Source organism: Balaenoptera ricei, chromosome 14, assembly GCF_028023285.1.
Source record: "Balaenoptera ricei isolate mBalRic1 chromosome 14, mBalRic1.hap2, whole genome shotgun sequence".
Taxonomy (NCBI): Eukaryota; Metazoa; Chordata; class Mammalia; order Artiodactyla; family Balaenopteridae; genus Balaenoptera; species Balaenoptera ricei.
This window is the reverse complement of record NC_082652.1, coordinates 269,272-284,863: the sequence shown is the minus strand read 5'-3', so window position 1 is coordinate 284,863 and position 15,592 is coordinate 269,272. Positions and strand designations below refer to the sequence as shown.

The following is a 15,592-nucleotide window of genomic DNA, read 5'->3' as shown; positions in this document are numbered from 1 at the left end:
TGGAATCTAAGGAAAAAAAAAAAAAAGGCCATGAAGAACCTAGTGGCAAGACGGGAATAAAGACACAAACCTACTAGAGAATGGACTTGAGGATATGGGGAGGGGGAGGGGTGAGATGTGACAGGGTGAGAGAGTGTCATGGACATATATACACTACCAAATGTAAAATAGATAGCTAGTGGGAAGCAGCTGCATAGCACAGGGAGATCAGCTCGGTGCTTTGTGACCGCCTAGAGGGGTGGGATGGGGAGGGTGGAAGGGAGGGAGATGCAAGAGGGAAGAGATATGGGAACATATGTATATGTATAACTGATTCACTTTCTTATAAAGCAGAAACTAACACACCATTGTAAAGCAATTATACTTCAATAAAGATGTTAAAAAAAAAGACCCAATGCAGCCAAAAATAAATAAATAAATACATTTATTATTTAAAAAAAAAAAAAAACTGAAACTCTAATTACCATATGACCCAGCAATCCCACTACGTGGCATATACCCAGACAAAACCATAATTCAAAAAGACACATGCACCCCAATGTTCATTGCAGCACTATTTACAATAGCCAGGTCATGGGAGCAACTTAAATGACCATCAACAGACGAATGGATAAAGAAGATGTGGTACATATATACAATGGAATATTACTCAGCCATAAAAAGGAACGAAATTGGGTCATTTGTAGAGACGTGGATGGATCTAGAGACTGTGATACAGAGTGAAGTAAGTCAGAAAGCGAAAAACAAATATCATATATTAATGCATATATGTGGAACCTAGAAAAATGGTACAGATTAACCGGTTTCAGGGCAGAAATAGAGACACAGATGTAGAGAACAAACGTATGGACACCAAGAGGGGAAAGTGGTGATGATGGTGGTGGTGTGATGAATTGGGAGATTGGGATTGACATGTATACACTAATTTGTATAAAATGGATGACTAATAAGAACCTGCTGTATAAAAAGATAAAATTGAAAAATTCAAAAATAAAAATAAAAAATCTCTTCCTTATAGTAAAAGTTACAACAATAAATAAATAAACAAATCTCTTCCTTATGGTAAAAGTAACAACAACAACAACAACAAAAAAGCGCTGAATTCCTTAACTTGAGATGTCTGGTTTTCTTTAACCAACAGTAATATTTTGATGTTCCGACTACCTGCTCTTTGTTGCAAAAACTCCTATAATATCCTGGCTTCCCCATTTGCCTCTTTGGAGCAGCCCCTCAGAGCTAAGATGATGTGTCTCAAGCTTAAGTCCTCAGTTTTGTTCATAAAATAAAACATAAGTCTCAACGTGTAGGTTGTGCGTTTTTGTTTTTTTTTTTTTAATTCTTTTATTTATTTATTTATTCACTTTTGGCTGTGTTGGGTCTTCGTTTCTGTGCAAGGGCTTTCTCCAGTTGCGGCGAGCGGGGGCCACTCCTCATCGCGGCGCGCGGTCCTCTCACCGTCACAGCCCCTCCCGTTGCGGAGCACAGGCTCCAGACGCGCAGGCCCAGCAGCTGTGGCCCACGGGCCCAGCCGCTCCGCGGCATGCGTGATCCTCCCAGACCAGGGCTCGAACCCGCGTCCCCTGCGCCGGCAGGCAGACTCCCAACCACTGCACCACCAGGGAAGCCCAGGTTGTGCGTTTTTTTTCAGTCGGCTATTGTTTGCTCTGTCTGGGACGGAGAGTTGACATGTTCATGTCTCCCATTAGTGATGTACTTCTATTTCTCTTTTCATCTACCGTTATGAAGTTGGTAACTATTATTTGGGGCACTGATATTCACAACTGTTGTATAACCCTGTGCACTGCAGCTTGCAGCCTCACACGGTGTTCTTCTCCACTGTGTCCTCCAGTCGAAACTCTGCCCGGTGTGGCGTCCAGACCCGAGCGCCAGCCCCTGCATGGGGACGGACTCTGCCCGCGCAGACGCCGGCCGGGGCGGACACGGTGCGCTTGCAGAGGCAGCCCGCCTGCCTTTCCCGTCAGCCTCCGCCGCTCTCCCCAGGCCCTCCGCCTCCTCCGCAGAGGGTTCTGGGAGATGTCGTTTTCTGCCGGCCGCTACTGGTCGCGTGACGTACTTCCGCGTGCGCCGCACCCCCGCCTCAGCGGAGTACGCGCCTAGCGGGCTGCAGCCTGCTTGGCGACTGTGCGCAGAGGCGGGCCGGGGACGTTCTATTTCCTTGGCCGCGGAGCTGGCGGAGACGCGAAGGTACCCTGGCCCGGAACGTCCTGTGTGCACCAGGCTCTTGGCCGCCTGAACCCCCACGGTCGGTCCGGGCGTGGAGGCGGCCAGCCCGTCCTCGGTCCCTGCCGCCTCACGGCTGCGGAACGGTACAAACTCATCGCCCCGGTTCCCTCCGCCCGGGCCCGGAGGCCGCGTCCCTGCGAGGGGCTCAGCCCCGACGGGCAGGTGCCTGGTGCCCGCGGACCCTCCCTCCGTGGGGCGCGAAGCCCCTGCTGGGTGGGCGGGGTGGGAGCAGCCGGGAGACCCTGCACGAAACAGCGCGGGATGGCCAGCAGGTCCCGGACAGCTTCGTGTTGGGTGAGTCGGGACTTTCTCCCTTGCGCAAGCTGACTGGGCCGTGAGCGTGGCCGTGTTCATCCCGTGACGGCCACGCCAGGGCCTGAACTCGCGTGTTCGCCGCCGTCCGCCTGGGTCTCCAGGAACGTTCCTCGTCTTCGGGCGTTTTGTGTCCGGTGCCCTGTCCTTCGGCAGGTACCCTGTTTTATTGTCTACAGCGGACCCTGAATTCTGAGGGCAGCGAGGGTTCCTCGTGAAGGAAGTGATCCTCTGTCGTTTCTGGTTTCTCACACACAAGTACGGAGTTGTCTTCGTGTCCAGCCCTTTCGGGCCCCATCAGAGAAGTTAACCTCCTCTTTGTCCATTCCCTTGTTGAGATGCTCATACACCGAGTGTCTTTGTGTGCGGGGCGCTGAGACTGGCGCTGGCAGTGCGAAGGAATTACGTACGTTTCTTTCTTTCGAGGAGCTGCGGTCTCTTGCGGAGGGTGGTCGCTGGGCAGGGTGGCGGGCGGGTTCGAGGGCTCAGCCGGAAGGAGCCGCGTCGCGAGGGGAGAGGGCCAGTGGACCGGCTGGGCCGGGCGGGTGGTTGGGCGGTGAGCCAGAGCGGGCTTCCCGGCGAAGGTGAACTTCCTCGGAGCCGTTGGCGCGCTGCTCGTGTTTCCGGCCTTGAGAAAACTGTTGGAAGAGGTATCCAGGGGCCGAGCGCGCTTGTAGGTGTCCGAAGCGCAGTGCCTGTCGTCGAGCCTGTAGCTTGGGTAGGGGTTTTCAACTAACGTGCAGATTAAAGGCGCCTGTGTTCGGGGGAGCGCAGGGTACGACGAGTAGAGCCCCAGGAGGGACCAGTAGAGGACTCGGGGCAACCAGGACGGCGGTGCAGAAGGGCTGGGGTGCAAGGGAGGTGACAGAAAATTTGGAGAGTGGTTTCTTCCCCCTGCAAATTTGAGAAAAGAGAGCTTCTTAGAAGCCATGATACGAAATGCCTCAGAAATGTTTCATGAGGCCGAAAGGTGCCGCCTGGACTTCAGAATGTGTGGGTCTTAAGCAGCTTTTCCAGAGCAGAGAGAATGTCGGGGGTGGTGCAGGTGGTCACTTCCTGAGAGGCGAAGGGATTGCATGCGGCTGTGGGCAGCAGGATGTAGAGAAGCGATTAGTAATAGTATAGACACTTTTTTAGGTGATCAAGTGTGACAGGAAGAGTTTGGGTGTCAGGGGAGAAGGGATTTCACCGAGGCGGCCGGAGGGGTACAGTTAACCTCAAAATCAATGAACTTTTTGCTTTTAAACAATAACTATACAGAGAGTACAACGAGAGAAAACGTATTTGCAGTAGCAATTGGAAAAGATAAAATAAGTGACCATAAGGGTACAGGACCTGAATAAAGAAGACTTCACAACGGTAGAATAATATTAATAGGCACCACTCTTGGCCTAGCCACTTTGTGTCTGTGACGTCATTACACCTCACGGCCCTGTGAGGCAAGTATGTCCCCATTTTACAGCTGAGGAAACTGGGGAGCCTGCCAGGTCCCAAACTAGTAAGGGAAACAAGGACATGAGGGTGACAGAGCTGAGATTCAGACCCACGCAGAGTGTCTTCAGAGCCTGCGCTCTTATTGCCTCTTAGAACCTAAAAGACTTGAACAAATGTAGACAGTATTTCCTTGTTTTTGAGTGCACGTGTTTAGCAAGCCTTTATTGACTATTATGCCAGGTAATTTTCTAGGGCACGCAGGGGTGAACAAGACTGACAGAGCCCATGACCCCGTGGAGGGTATGGGAGATGGTAAGACATATCAGGGGAACATCATGAACAAAGTTGTGAATGCTCATGCACTGAGAGGCTGGGTGGCTACTTCAGACTGGCAACCTTGTCTTGAGGCAGCATTTAAGCAGAATCTGAATGACAGCTGGATGATCATGGGAGGATGGGGGCACAGAACAGGAAGCAGCTAAGTCAGTGGCCTTAAGGTGAGAACCAGCAGGTGCCCTGTCTAGTGGAAAGAAGGCACGTGGCAGGAACGGGGAGGGAGCATGCGAGAGCAAGGCCAGATTGTGTAGGGCCCTTTCAGTAGGCAAAGGATCATCTGGAAAGCCCTAGGAGTTTATTACATTTTATGTTTTATTTTGAAATAATTTCAAAACTGGAGAAGTTGCAAGAATAGTATAAACTAATCTCCTGTATTGTATTAAAAAAAAACACTCTTCACCCAGATTCCCCAGATTAGCTCTATCATTCTCTCTTTACTTGTGTGTGTGTGTACATGAATTGGTATAAAGGGAACAGCCACAGAGACTGAAGTTCAGTGTTACTTTCTACAAGAGCCTCTTTCCCCTCTCCTCTGTTGTGCAGATGGGGAGTGACTGATCACCTCATCTAAACAGACATTGAGCTGGTTTGGGGCTGGGGTGCTGCTTTAGTTGCACTCGGTTCACCTGTATTTTCAGCGGGGTGTGCCGATCGCAGGCTCCTCCCTCGCAGTACTTTGTGTCCTAAGTGCCTTGAGACTATGGGAGAGTCAGTCTGCCATTCCCGCCCAGTTCCTGCACTGACCGCACTCAGCAAATGCCCCAGGGGGACAGCCTGCTGTCCAGGGGGGCATCGAAGGCTCCACTGGTTTCTCTTTCTCCTGGTGTCGTCCTCTGTCTCAGCTGACCCCGTCCCGCCTGTTCTCAGGCTGGACAAATGCCCTTGGCGAAGTAAACAGCCAGCACTCTTAGCTCACCTGGGAAGAGCTCTCCCCTCTCTGAAATTTGGTTCATTCAGTCTTCCTTGCTTCCGTGGGTCTCTGATGTTCACGAGGATTGTAATTTACCATTAATTTTCTAGTTGTAGCAGCAGTAGTCCAAACGTATGATTTTATTTATTGTGAATAAGTGTTAGAAAAGACTTACCATTAGATGAAATAAAATGTAACATCTTCTTAGCATTTTGATGGAGAATTCATTGAATTTATAACTTAATTTGTTGAAAATTAATATCTTTATACCACATTGAGTCTACATATCATAAATGTTAACTCAATTACTCAGGCCTCTGTTTTTTTTGTTTTTTTTTAATATAAAAATGTTTGAAATTTAGTTGATATACAGTATTATGGTAGCTTCAGGTGTACTACATAGTGATTTGACATTTGCATACATTATGAAATGATCACCGCCCCAAGGCTGGTAATCGTCCCAATACAAAGTTATTACAGCATTATTGACCATATTCCTTATGCTGCATCCCCGTGGCTAATTTATGTTATAACTGAAGGTTTGTACCTCTTAATCCCCTTCACCTATTTCACTCACCCTTCTACCTCTGGCAACCACCTTTTTGGTCTCTGTGCCTATGAGTCTGTTTTTGTTTTGTTTATTTAATTTTTTAGATTCCACATATAAGTGAGGTCATATGGTATTTGTATTTCTGTCTGATTTATTTCACTTAGCATAATACCCTCTAGTTCCATCCATGTTGTCACAGATGACAAGATTTTGGTTTTTTTTTTAATGGCTGAGTAATGTTCGTGTGTGTGTGTGTATGTGTATCACATCTTCTGTATCCATTCATCTATCAGTGGACACTTACGTTCCTTCCATATCTGGGCTACTGTGTTTTCTTTGCCTCTGCATTTATGTATTTTATCACGTGTAGTTTTCGTTAGGTTTTTCTCTATTTTTAAGCTTTATTCCTGAGTACTTTCTAGATTTGTTGTGGTTCTTATTACATTTTCAAGTTGGTTACTGTTGATGTATCAAAGAGCTATTACATGTTGATTTTTTTGTTTTAACTGCCACCCTGCTGATGTTTCTTATCGGTTCTCATGTTATGCCAGCTGTTTCTGTTAGTTTTTTTAGTCAGAAAATCAGATGTTTGTAAATAATGACAGTAGTTTCTCCTCCTTGCTTAGTGTTTATCACTGGCATTTTGCTTTGTTCCTGCTCTGCTGGGTCCTCTGGGACAGTGCTGACTAGCAGAGTTGATGTGAGTGTCCGTGTCTTGTTCCTGATTTTAGTTTCACACAAAGTATGATTTTTTTTATAGGCTTAGGGAAATTACTTTTACCTGTAACAAACTAAATTGTAATTTTTAAAAGTGTTAAATTTCATCATAGTACTTTGTTTCATCTATTGAGATGATTGTCTGATCTCCATTAATGTACTAATGTTACTTACTTCTTTGATACGGTTGTGTTTTGTTTTTTTAAAGTTTGGACTGTCCTTTAAGTTTCTGGATAAACTTCATTCATAGTTTGCTATGTATGTATGTACAGGATTTGTTTTACTCTGTTAGTGTCTTTATCTAGGTATTTTTAATAAATGAGATTGGACTACAGTTTGTGCTGTCCTTGCCTGCTCTGTAGGATTATATAGGTTTGTTTGATGGGTTTCCCATCATTTCCTGGCTCTACATCAGATTAGATGTGGGGGAAATTTTCTGTTCCTTGGATGCTGATAGAACTTACTTTTAAAGATAGTGTGGGACTGTTGTCTTTATGGAGAGGGTATACCTTTGATTACTGTTGCAGTTTATTTTATGACCATGGGCTAGTCAGTCTGGTCTTCCTAATTCTTTCTGGGCAAATATTGGTTACTTTTATTTTCCTAGGAAATTTTCCATTTCTTCTAAGTTTTCAAACTTATTGGAACAAATTTGTAAATACAGTCAGTTCTGCTATCATGTTTGCTTTAAGGATGTAAATTTGTTTCAACATGATTGATATCTTAGGGAACAATGTGAGCTTTCTGACTGATTTCAGGCAAGCCTCTTTTCACCACTTGATACTAACCTACGGCCCTTCTGACGCCCAGACGTCAGGTGTTTTTCAAGGTACAGTGCCATATTTATGGTAGTATTTATGTATTTCTCAAATCAAACATGTATAAAACTGCTACTGTTTTTATTAAGGTTCCTGATTTTCTTTTTTCATGTGTGCTACAAAGGTGTCACACCCCAACCCTGTTCTTCTCATAAGCCTGAGACTTTGCATAGTGGTGTTTTTTTTGTCTTTTTTTTTGGTAACATACATATCACATTATAGCAGAACTGCTTGTGTATAGTGATCGTTTATGAATTTTAAAATCCCTTCTCTAAGAGTTATGCACCCTGTCTTGGTCATTCCCTCTTTGCTTTCTTTTCTTTTTTTTAAAAAATTTATTTATTTTCTTTATTTTTTTGGCTGCTTCGGGTCTTAGTTGCGGCATGCGGGATCTTTCATTGTGGGGTGGGCTCTTCCTTGTGGCACGTGGGCTTCTCTCTAGTTGTGGTGCGAGGGCACCAGGGCACGTGGGCTCTGTAGTTGCGGAGCTCGGGCTTAATTGCCCCACAGCATGTGGGATCTTAGTTCCCCAATCAGGGTATCGAACCCACTTCCCCTGTATTGGAAGGCGGATTCTTTACCACTGGACCACCAGGGAAGTCCCCTCATTTCTTGATTATGCTTGCCCAATTAAAATTTTTTGTAGTAGTTCCTTTGTATTTTGTTTTTATTCTTATCAAGCTTAAAAAATAGCAAAAAGCTTAAAATAAAATATACTCTCTGCTCTACTCCTTTCTCCCTCCATCCTGTCCCTTTGGTCTGCATTTGCTCTTGTGGCATCTTCCTCACGCCTTGCTTCCTGTTTCTCCTCCTCCCTGCATGAATGCCCTGGGCTTGATGTCACGGCTTCATTTTTCTTCATCACGACCTCAGACATGCCCTGTCAGCTGTCCCTCCCCGGCCCTGGCAGTGATCTTGGCAAGAGCCAAGTATTTGGATGTAAGTTAACTTTCAGGCGTTGGAAAGTCCAGGCTATACTCCAACCCCTCTTCTTCCCCGACTCAGCCTGCGGGAGATGGGAGGCTTTTCTCTTTATTCCCACTTCACTTTTTGTCCCTGTGGGAGCTCCCTGTGGGTTGGGATGGGAAGCTCCTGTCGTCTGGCGGTCAGTCCCCAGCACGACGGGGATCGCTTGGACCCTGTGACAGGGCTCTACCCTGTATTTCCACTGGCCTCTGAGGCTCCCCCAGAGTTGCACTCACCGTGTCTTCCCCGGGGTCCCCCTCTCTGCAGGCAGTGCTCTTGGGGAGGAGCCTGTTAGGGCGTCAGTCGGGGCTCCTCTAGCTGCTGCTTCTTTGTCTTCAGCCCCCATCCCTCCCTTTCTCGTCTTGCAGGCTTCCCAACCTGTAGAGGACAGTGTCTTCCGTTTGCTCGGCCAGGATCCTTGCCTTCTCCTCGACGTCCTTCTTTCTCTCTCTGCGCTGTCGTCTCCACTGGGACGTCTCTGCCTCTGGCTTCACTGGATGCCTGGGACCCAACCACTGCTCCTTACCCCAGTGCTCTCACTCCAGCCCCAGGACCTTCATCTTCCACTGGAACTAGGACCCCTCTCCTCTCTGTGGCAGTCTCAGATGGGGGTCAGAGCGCACCACCCTGTCCAAGGCCTTCCGGAGGCTTCTCCTCCTGTGGAATGAAATCCAAGTCCTTACCACGTCCTTCGAGCCCTGCAGGCCTGTGCCTTTGTTTTCATGCTGCGTGGAAGGCTCTTCCCGAAGAAATCTCGGAGCCCGTTCTCACACTGCTTGTATTTCTGCCTAAATGTCGCCTCAGCAGGGGGCTCCTGATCACCCATCTGAGATAGCGCCTGTGTCTTCCTCCCCGCCTCTCTCCCCTGAAGCTGCTGGAGGCCTGTCAGAGCACTGTCACTGCCTGCGTGCTAGGTGGCTGTGTGTTTACTGGCATCTCCCCTGCAGGAATGGAAACCCACTGAGGACAGGGACCGTGTCCGCGGTTGGTGCCTAATAAGTGCTTATTGAATGATCCCCTGAGGGTCTGTGGCTTGCTGCTATCTTTTGGTCCTGTGAGAGGAATTTATTGTGAGCACACTGGGTGGTTCTCAGAGGCATCAAGCACCAGGCATGCAGGCCGCATGACTGACACTGCCACAGGGCCGCCTGGTAGGACCCGCGCACCTCGGGGAGCAGATGCCCCCGCGCTGGCTCGTGGCCTGCGGCTCCGCAACCTGGGCTTTAGGTTCACAGTCTGTGCTGGGTGTCCCCTGGTCGACTCGGTCGTGGACCCCTTATTTTCTTGGAAGAAGCCTGGGAAGTCACCTATTTGGCACGTTTTCTTTTCTTTCTTTTTTTTTTTTAAATTTTATTTATTTTTGGCTGCGTTGGGTCTTCGTTGCGGTGCGCGGGCTTTTCATTGCGGTGGCTTCTCGTTGCGGAGCGCAGCTTCAGTAGCTGTGGCATGTGGGCTCAGTAGTTGCAGCACGTGGGCCCTAGAGTGCGCGGGCTTCAGTAGTTGTGGCATGCGGGCTCAGTAGTTGTGGCTCGTGGGCTCTAGAGCGCAGCCTCGGTAGTTGTGGCGCACGGGCTTAGCTGCTTCACGGCATGTGGAATCTTCCCGGACCAGGGCTCGAACCCGTGTCCCCTGCATTGGCAGGTGGATTCTTAACCACTGCACCACCAGGGAAGTCCCTGGCGTGTTTTCTTAATGTGCTCACTCCCACTGAGACTCAGGTGGGCTGAGCAGCTGGCCAGACGGCAGGCACTTCTGGAGGGTCAGACCTTGTGTGTCTGGTGCCCGTAGTTAGAGTCATGCTCGCCACCCCGTGCAAGGTCTCCCTGAATAGGTTCTTATCAGACTGGAAACACCTTATTTTGTCTGCATGCATAGCTGTTCATTTCCCTCTACAAGACTAAAAGCTTCTGGAGGCCAGGGTGGGCTTCACTCATCCTGAAGTCTTCAGGACCCAAAAGAGTATCTGGCACACGGAGGCTCAATTATTATTATTATTTTTTAATTCTCTCTCAAAGCAAGTGGTGGCCTGGGCACAGGATGCAGTCTGTGGAGGGACATTCTCCTTTCCTGGGTCCTCTACATCTTTTCCATGTCTCCCAGTGTAATTGCAGCCTGTGGAATGGTGTGTGTATTGTTACAGGGATTGTCGTCATTCAAGGATATATCTATGGAGTTCACCTGGGAAGAATGGCAGTTACTGGATTCTGCGCAGAAGCACCTGTACCGGGATGTGACTCTGGAAAACTATAGTAACCTGGTGTCTGTGGGTAAGTACAGCTTCTCTTTTCGGCTCAGGTCGTGAGTCATAAGTTGCCACCACTTTTTCTTTTGTTGTTCTCTCCTGGGGCCTCTGAAGTAATTAATGATTATGGACTTGAGCTCTAGAGGTCATACGTTCTTAGGCCCTATTCGGGCTTCATCCCCTCATTGTAATCTTTCCCCAAGTGCAAACGAGCTGCTTCCTTTCCTAGCTCCTAGCTTCCTTTCCTAGTCCCCAGCAGTTTGGCCCACATCCTTTGTGATTTTCCCTTAACAGGGTATCATGGTACCAAACCTGATTTAATCTTCAAGTTAGAGCAAGGAGAAGAGCCATGGATAATAAACGCGGAAGTTTCCTGTCAGAGCGGTCCAGGTGGGTTAGCAGAAACCATGGAGACGGGAGGTCGGGAGTGAACCGGGGCTGGCACTCAGGGAGTGTTGTGTGCGCGAACTGTTCTTGAAGTACTTGAACCACCGGTGAACTCGGCATGAGCCCGCGAGTCCTCAGGTAAGGACAGGGCCCTCGGTTTCCTCCCGTGGCTCCGAGAGGTTGCTTTCTGGGTTAGTTTCCTTCCTTCTGGCACCTTTTTTCTCTGCCTTCCTTTCCGTAGTCATGGGCCTCGTTTTCTCTCTTGCCTCTGCAGTTAAGTCCCTCGACTTTACCCATAGTCTTTCATTTCATTCTCTCCCCTTGACTGTCTTAGGAGATTTCATTGCTTCCTTCTCTCTTCTCACACTAGTCACTTGGAAATTACAACTGTTACTTTCTTGGGCACTTTTCTTTTCTTCTTTTCTTTTTTTTTTTTGGCCATACCGTGCAGCACGTAGGATCTTAGTTCCCCGACCAGGGATGGAACCCATGCTCCCTGCAGTGTACGTGCAGATTCTTAACCACTGGACCGCCAGGGAAGTCCCTTGGGCTCTTTTATTAAAAGAATCCTGAAACCTAGCCTCGTCTCACCTGTATCTTAGGTGGTTTTTATCACCCTACTTTTATTTCCCTGACCCCGCTTACTCTTCCCTTTTGAGCTGTCCAACTTTGGGCTTCTCTTCTACATTGTAACTGTGGAAAGACTCTTCTGTCCTGAAAATCAAAGCTTTTTTCCTCCCAGCGTTGTAACAGCAGAATTGCCATCCTCCTTCTCTTTTCCTCGTGCGCTCTGGTCCCAGCTTTATACGCTTGCAGGAGAGTGCCCCTGGGCTTTCCCACTCTGCATTCTCAGTGGCAGAAATGGGAAGGCACTTCTGAAATTGCTCTTCTTCCTCCGGTTTCCCACCACTCTGGGGAGAAAAGTGTTTAGCAAGCAGTCCTGAGAAAGCAGGACAGCTACTGAGGCCCCCAGCGCAGCAGTCGTGTATGGGGGTGACTGAGGCTGTGTGTCTGACGGGTGCTGACACACAGTCAGACAGTGTGTACGGGGCCTTGCCTAATCTGGTTCCTGCCTTCACTCTGTTCACTCAGGGGGTCTCAGCTGTCCTGGCCTTTGTTCTGTTTCTTAACCATGCCATGCAGGTTCCCTCCTCAGGAGCTTTGTATTTGCTGTCCCTTCTGTTTGGAATGGTTTTGCCGGGATAGCTGCTGTCCAGACCGCACCCTGCTGCTGCTCCTTTCCTTTAACCCTTGTCTTGCTATCACTGTCATCTTCACACTGTTTGGGCCTCACAGATGGACTTTCCCATTCTCTCTGCATCTCCTCTCCAACCTTAAATGTCGTCTGCTCCAGGGCTGTTTTGGCATCCCTTTTAATTTGCACATGTTCCCTAGAAGATGTTATCCCTCACATCATGTAATACCTTGTATGTGCTGTTGATGCCTACTTTTTACTGAGCACTGAACTGAGGTCTAACTGCCTACCTGCTTCTCCATTTGGATATTTAACTATGATCTCAAATGTAATAAGATCCAAAACAGAGTCCTTTGTTTTTCCTCCGAACATGTCTCTCTCCCAGTGTTTTCAGTCTCAAAGAGCAGCACCACCTGCTTCTCAAGTCTCAAATCTAGGAGTTACTAAGTCCTCCCCGCCTCTGGGTTCTCACATCCAGTCCATTAGTACCTTTCTTAGTTCTCTCTCCAAGTATGTACACGTTGCTCAGCTCCAGAAGGACAGCCAGCCCCACCCTGTCATCCTGGACTGCTGCAGTGGCTGTTCATTTGTCTCTGCCCTTTTCCTATTCGTTTTTACGTAACGGCCACTGATCTTTTAAAAGCAGAAGATGAATCGAGATCCCCTCTAATTAAAGTCCGTTGGGTGAAAACTCTTTCCTGGGGCCTTGCCTAATCTGGTTCCTGCCTTCACTCTATTCACTCAGGGGGTCTCAGCTGTCCTGGCCTTTGTTCTGTTCCTTTACTATGCCACGCAGGTTCCTTCCCCAGGAGCTTTGCATTTGCTCTTCCGTCTGTTTGGAATGCTTTTGCCTTACTTTCCTTATGGCTCACTCAGTCTCTCTTTTAATGTCTCATTGTACCTACCTAAATGTCATACCTAGCTCTTCTGTATCCTGTGAGTTAACTTTTTGAGTAAACTCCTGCAATAATAAAATTGGCATAAATAGATGGCATTGGCTTCTAAGTGCAGGCTAAATTTTTTAAACTTTTATTTTAAAAAAACATTTTCGATCACTGCTAATCGGCTACCCATTTCTGTAAAGGGACTTATTTTGGTTTGATTCACTTCCCCTCGCCCCCATGCTTGGTTATGTGATGTGTGTGCACTTGGCCAGTATTTCTTTTGAACCAGTGTGTCAGAGGCCTGGACCAAAAGAAAAACACTCAGTACATGGCAGTCCTAAAGCCCTTTAGTTCTATATTAGGTTTGTGTTATGATTTTAAATATACGGTGTTTTTTTGTGTGTGTGTTTTTTTTCTAGAAGGTTGGCAAGAATGGTACCAGAAAAATCAAGATGAACTCGAAAGTGTTGAGAGAAGCTATGCTTGTAATGCATTTGGAAAGCTTCATCTGAGCAAAAGCCACATTTCTTCAAGACAAAGTCTCCTTAAATATAATACACATGGAAAAAGCTTGACACAAAACTTAACTTCAGCCAGAAACTATCTAAGACAGAATCCTGATCAGTTTCATGGGTGTGATGAATCATATTTTCTTAAGCATCAAAGAACTCATAGTATAGAAAAAAGCTGTGTATGTAGTGAATGTGGGAAAGCTTTTCGTTGTAAATCACAGCTCATTGTACATCTCAGAATTCATACAGGAGAGAGACCATATGAATGCACTAAATGTGAGCGAGCCTTCAGTGCCAAGTCAAACCTCAATGCTCATCAGAGAGTCCACACAGGAGAGAAGCCCTATTCCTGTATCGAGTGTGGGAAAGTCTTCTCATTCAGGTCACAGCTCATTGTCCATCAGGAAATTCACTCAGGAGGGAAACCTTACGGTTGCAGTGAATGTGGGAAAGCCTACAGCTGGAAATCACAGCTTATTTTACACCAGAGAAGCCATACAGGAGTGAAACCCTATGAATGCAGTGAATGTGGGAAAGCCTTTAGTCTGAAGTCCCCATTCATTGTGCACCAGAGAACTCACACAGGAGTGAAACCTCATAAATGCAGTGACTGTGGGAAAGCCTTCCGGAGTAAGTCGTATCTCCTCATTCACATTAGGATGCACACGGGAGAGAAGCCCTATCAGTGCAGGGATTGCGGGAAGGCCTTCAGCATGAAGACACAACTCGTTGTGCACCAGGGAATTCACACAGGAAATAATCCTTATCAGTGCAGTGAATGTGGGAAGGCCTTCGGTAGGAAGGAACAGCTCACTGCACATCTGAGAGCTCACGCAGGAGAGAAGCCCTATGGGTGCAGTGAGTGTGGGAAAGCCTTCAGCAGCAAGTCATACCTCGTTATACACCGGAGAGCACACACAGGAGAGAGACCCTATGAGTGTAGCTTCTGTGAGAGGGCCTTTTGTGGGAAATCACAGCTAATTATACATCAGAGAACTCATTCAACAGAGAAGCCCTATGAATGCAGCGAATGTGAGAAAGCCTATCCTAGGAAGGCATCACTTCAGATACACCAGAAGACTCATTCAGGAGAAAAACCCCACAAATGCAGTGAATGCGGGAAAGCCTTCACTCAGAAGTCGTCTCTCAGTGAACATCAGAGAGTTCATACAGGAGAGAAGCCGTGGAAATGTTCTGAATGTGGGAAATCCTTCTGTTGGAATTCAGGGCTTCGTATACATCGAAAAACTCACAAGTGAGAAATCAGAACGGAGTAGATGTTAGAAGCATTCTCACAGAAGCTGATCCACAGGAGACTTCAGATGATAATAGAGGCAGGAAGTCCTAAAAATACTCTCTTATCAAATTAGTCATATGAGAGAGAAGCCAATCATATTTGGAATGAATGTGCAAAAGCTTTCAGAAATAAGTCATACAAATCTTTATACACGAGAAAATAGTTGCAGGAGTACAGAGCAGTAACTGTATCAGATGTGGTAGCCTGATTATGAAGATTTAACTTGGGGAATTCATATTGAGAAGCCCTTGTAACTTTAATAAATCAGGAAAGCACTTCCCATGGAAGCTGTGTTACATGGGGAGTCGTGTTCCAGATGTGCTGAAGAAAGTCTTGGTAGAGAGTAAAGTTGTTTTTTATTTTAATATGTAACTAGAGTAATAGCAGGAAAAGGGCAAGGAACATACTCTGAAGGTTAAGGGGTATGGAGTGAGACTTTCCTGAGTAACACTGAATAGCGTTTTAAAAATTTTTGGTATTTTATTTTTAAATGTAACTTGTTATGTTTGATAGTTTGTGGTATAACACCCTCTAATATTTTCCATATTAAATGCTAAGGATCAGTATTGTCTCTTTATTTCTTAACAATATAACTAAAATAATGTAGTTTTTAATAAATGAAAGGATTTAGTTCTCACTTCAAATGAATTTACTTATCCAGCAAGTGGGTCTAGCAGTTGTTAAAAGGGGTGCTTTCTAAGAGCACTCACCATAATGAACATTGATTATATTTACCAGTTCAGTGTCTGTTCCCCATTGATCGGTAAGAGCGGCTTAGATCTCTCTGG

General features: G+C 46.9%; 1 protein-coding gene across 2 annotated transcripts; it reads left to right on the top strand.

The window, feature by feature from the left end:
• The first annotated feature begins 2,109 nt into the window (after positions 1-2,109).
• Positions 2,110-15,367, top strand: ZNF26 (zinc finger protein 26). Of its 2 annotated transcripts, XM_059894901.1 has the most exons (5): positions 2,480-2,538; positions 8,656-9,271; positions 10,428-10,554; positions 10,824-10,919; positions 13,415-15,367. In XM_059894901.1, exons 2-5 carry the CDS (start codon positions 9,080-9,082, stop codon positions 14,764-14,766), a joined length of 1,767 nt encoding a protein of 588 aa, XP_059750884.1. In that variant the 5' UTR covers positions 2,480-2,538; positions 8,656-9,079; the 3' UTR covers positions 14,767-15,367. The 2 variants fall into 2 exon arrangements, with proteins under 2 accessions (XP_059750885.1, XP_059750884.1); XM_059894902.1 differs by lacking the exon at positions 8,656-9,271 and having other exon boundaries at positions 2,110-2,538.
• Positions 15,368-15,592: the final 225 nt, after the last annotated feature.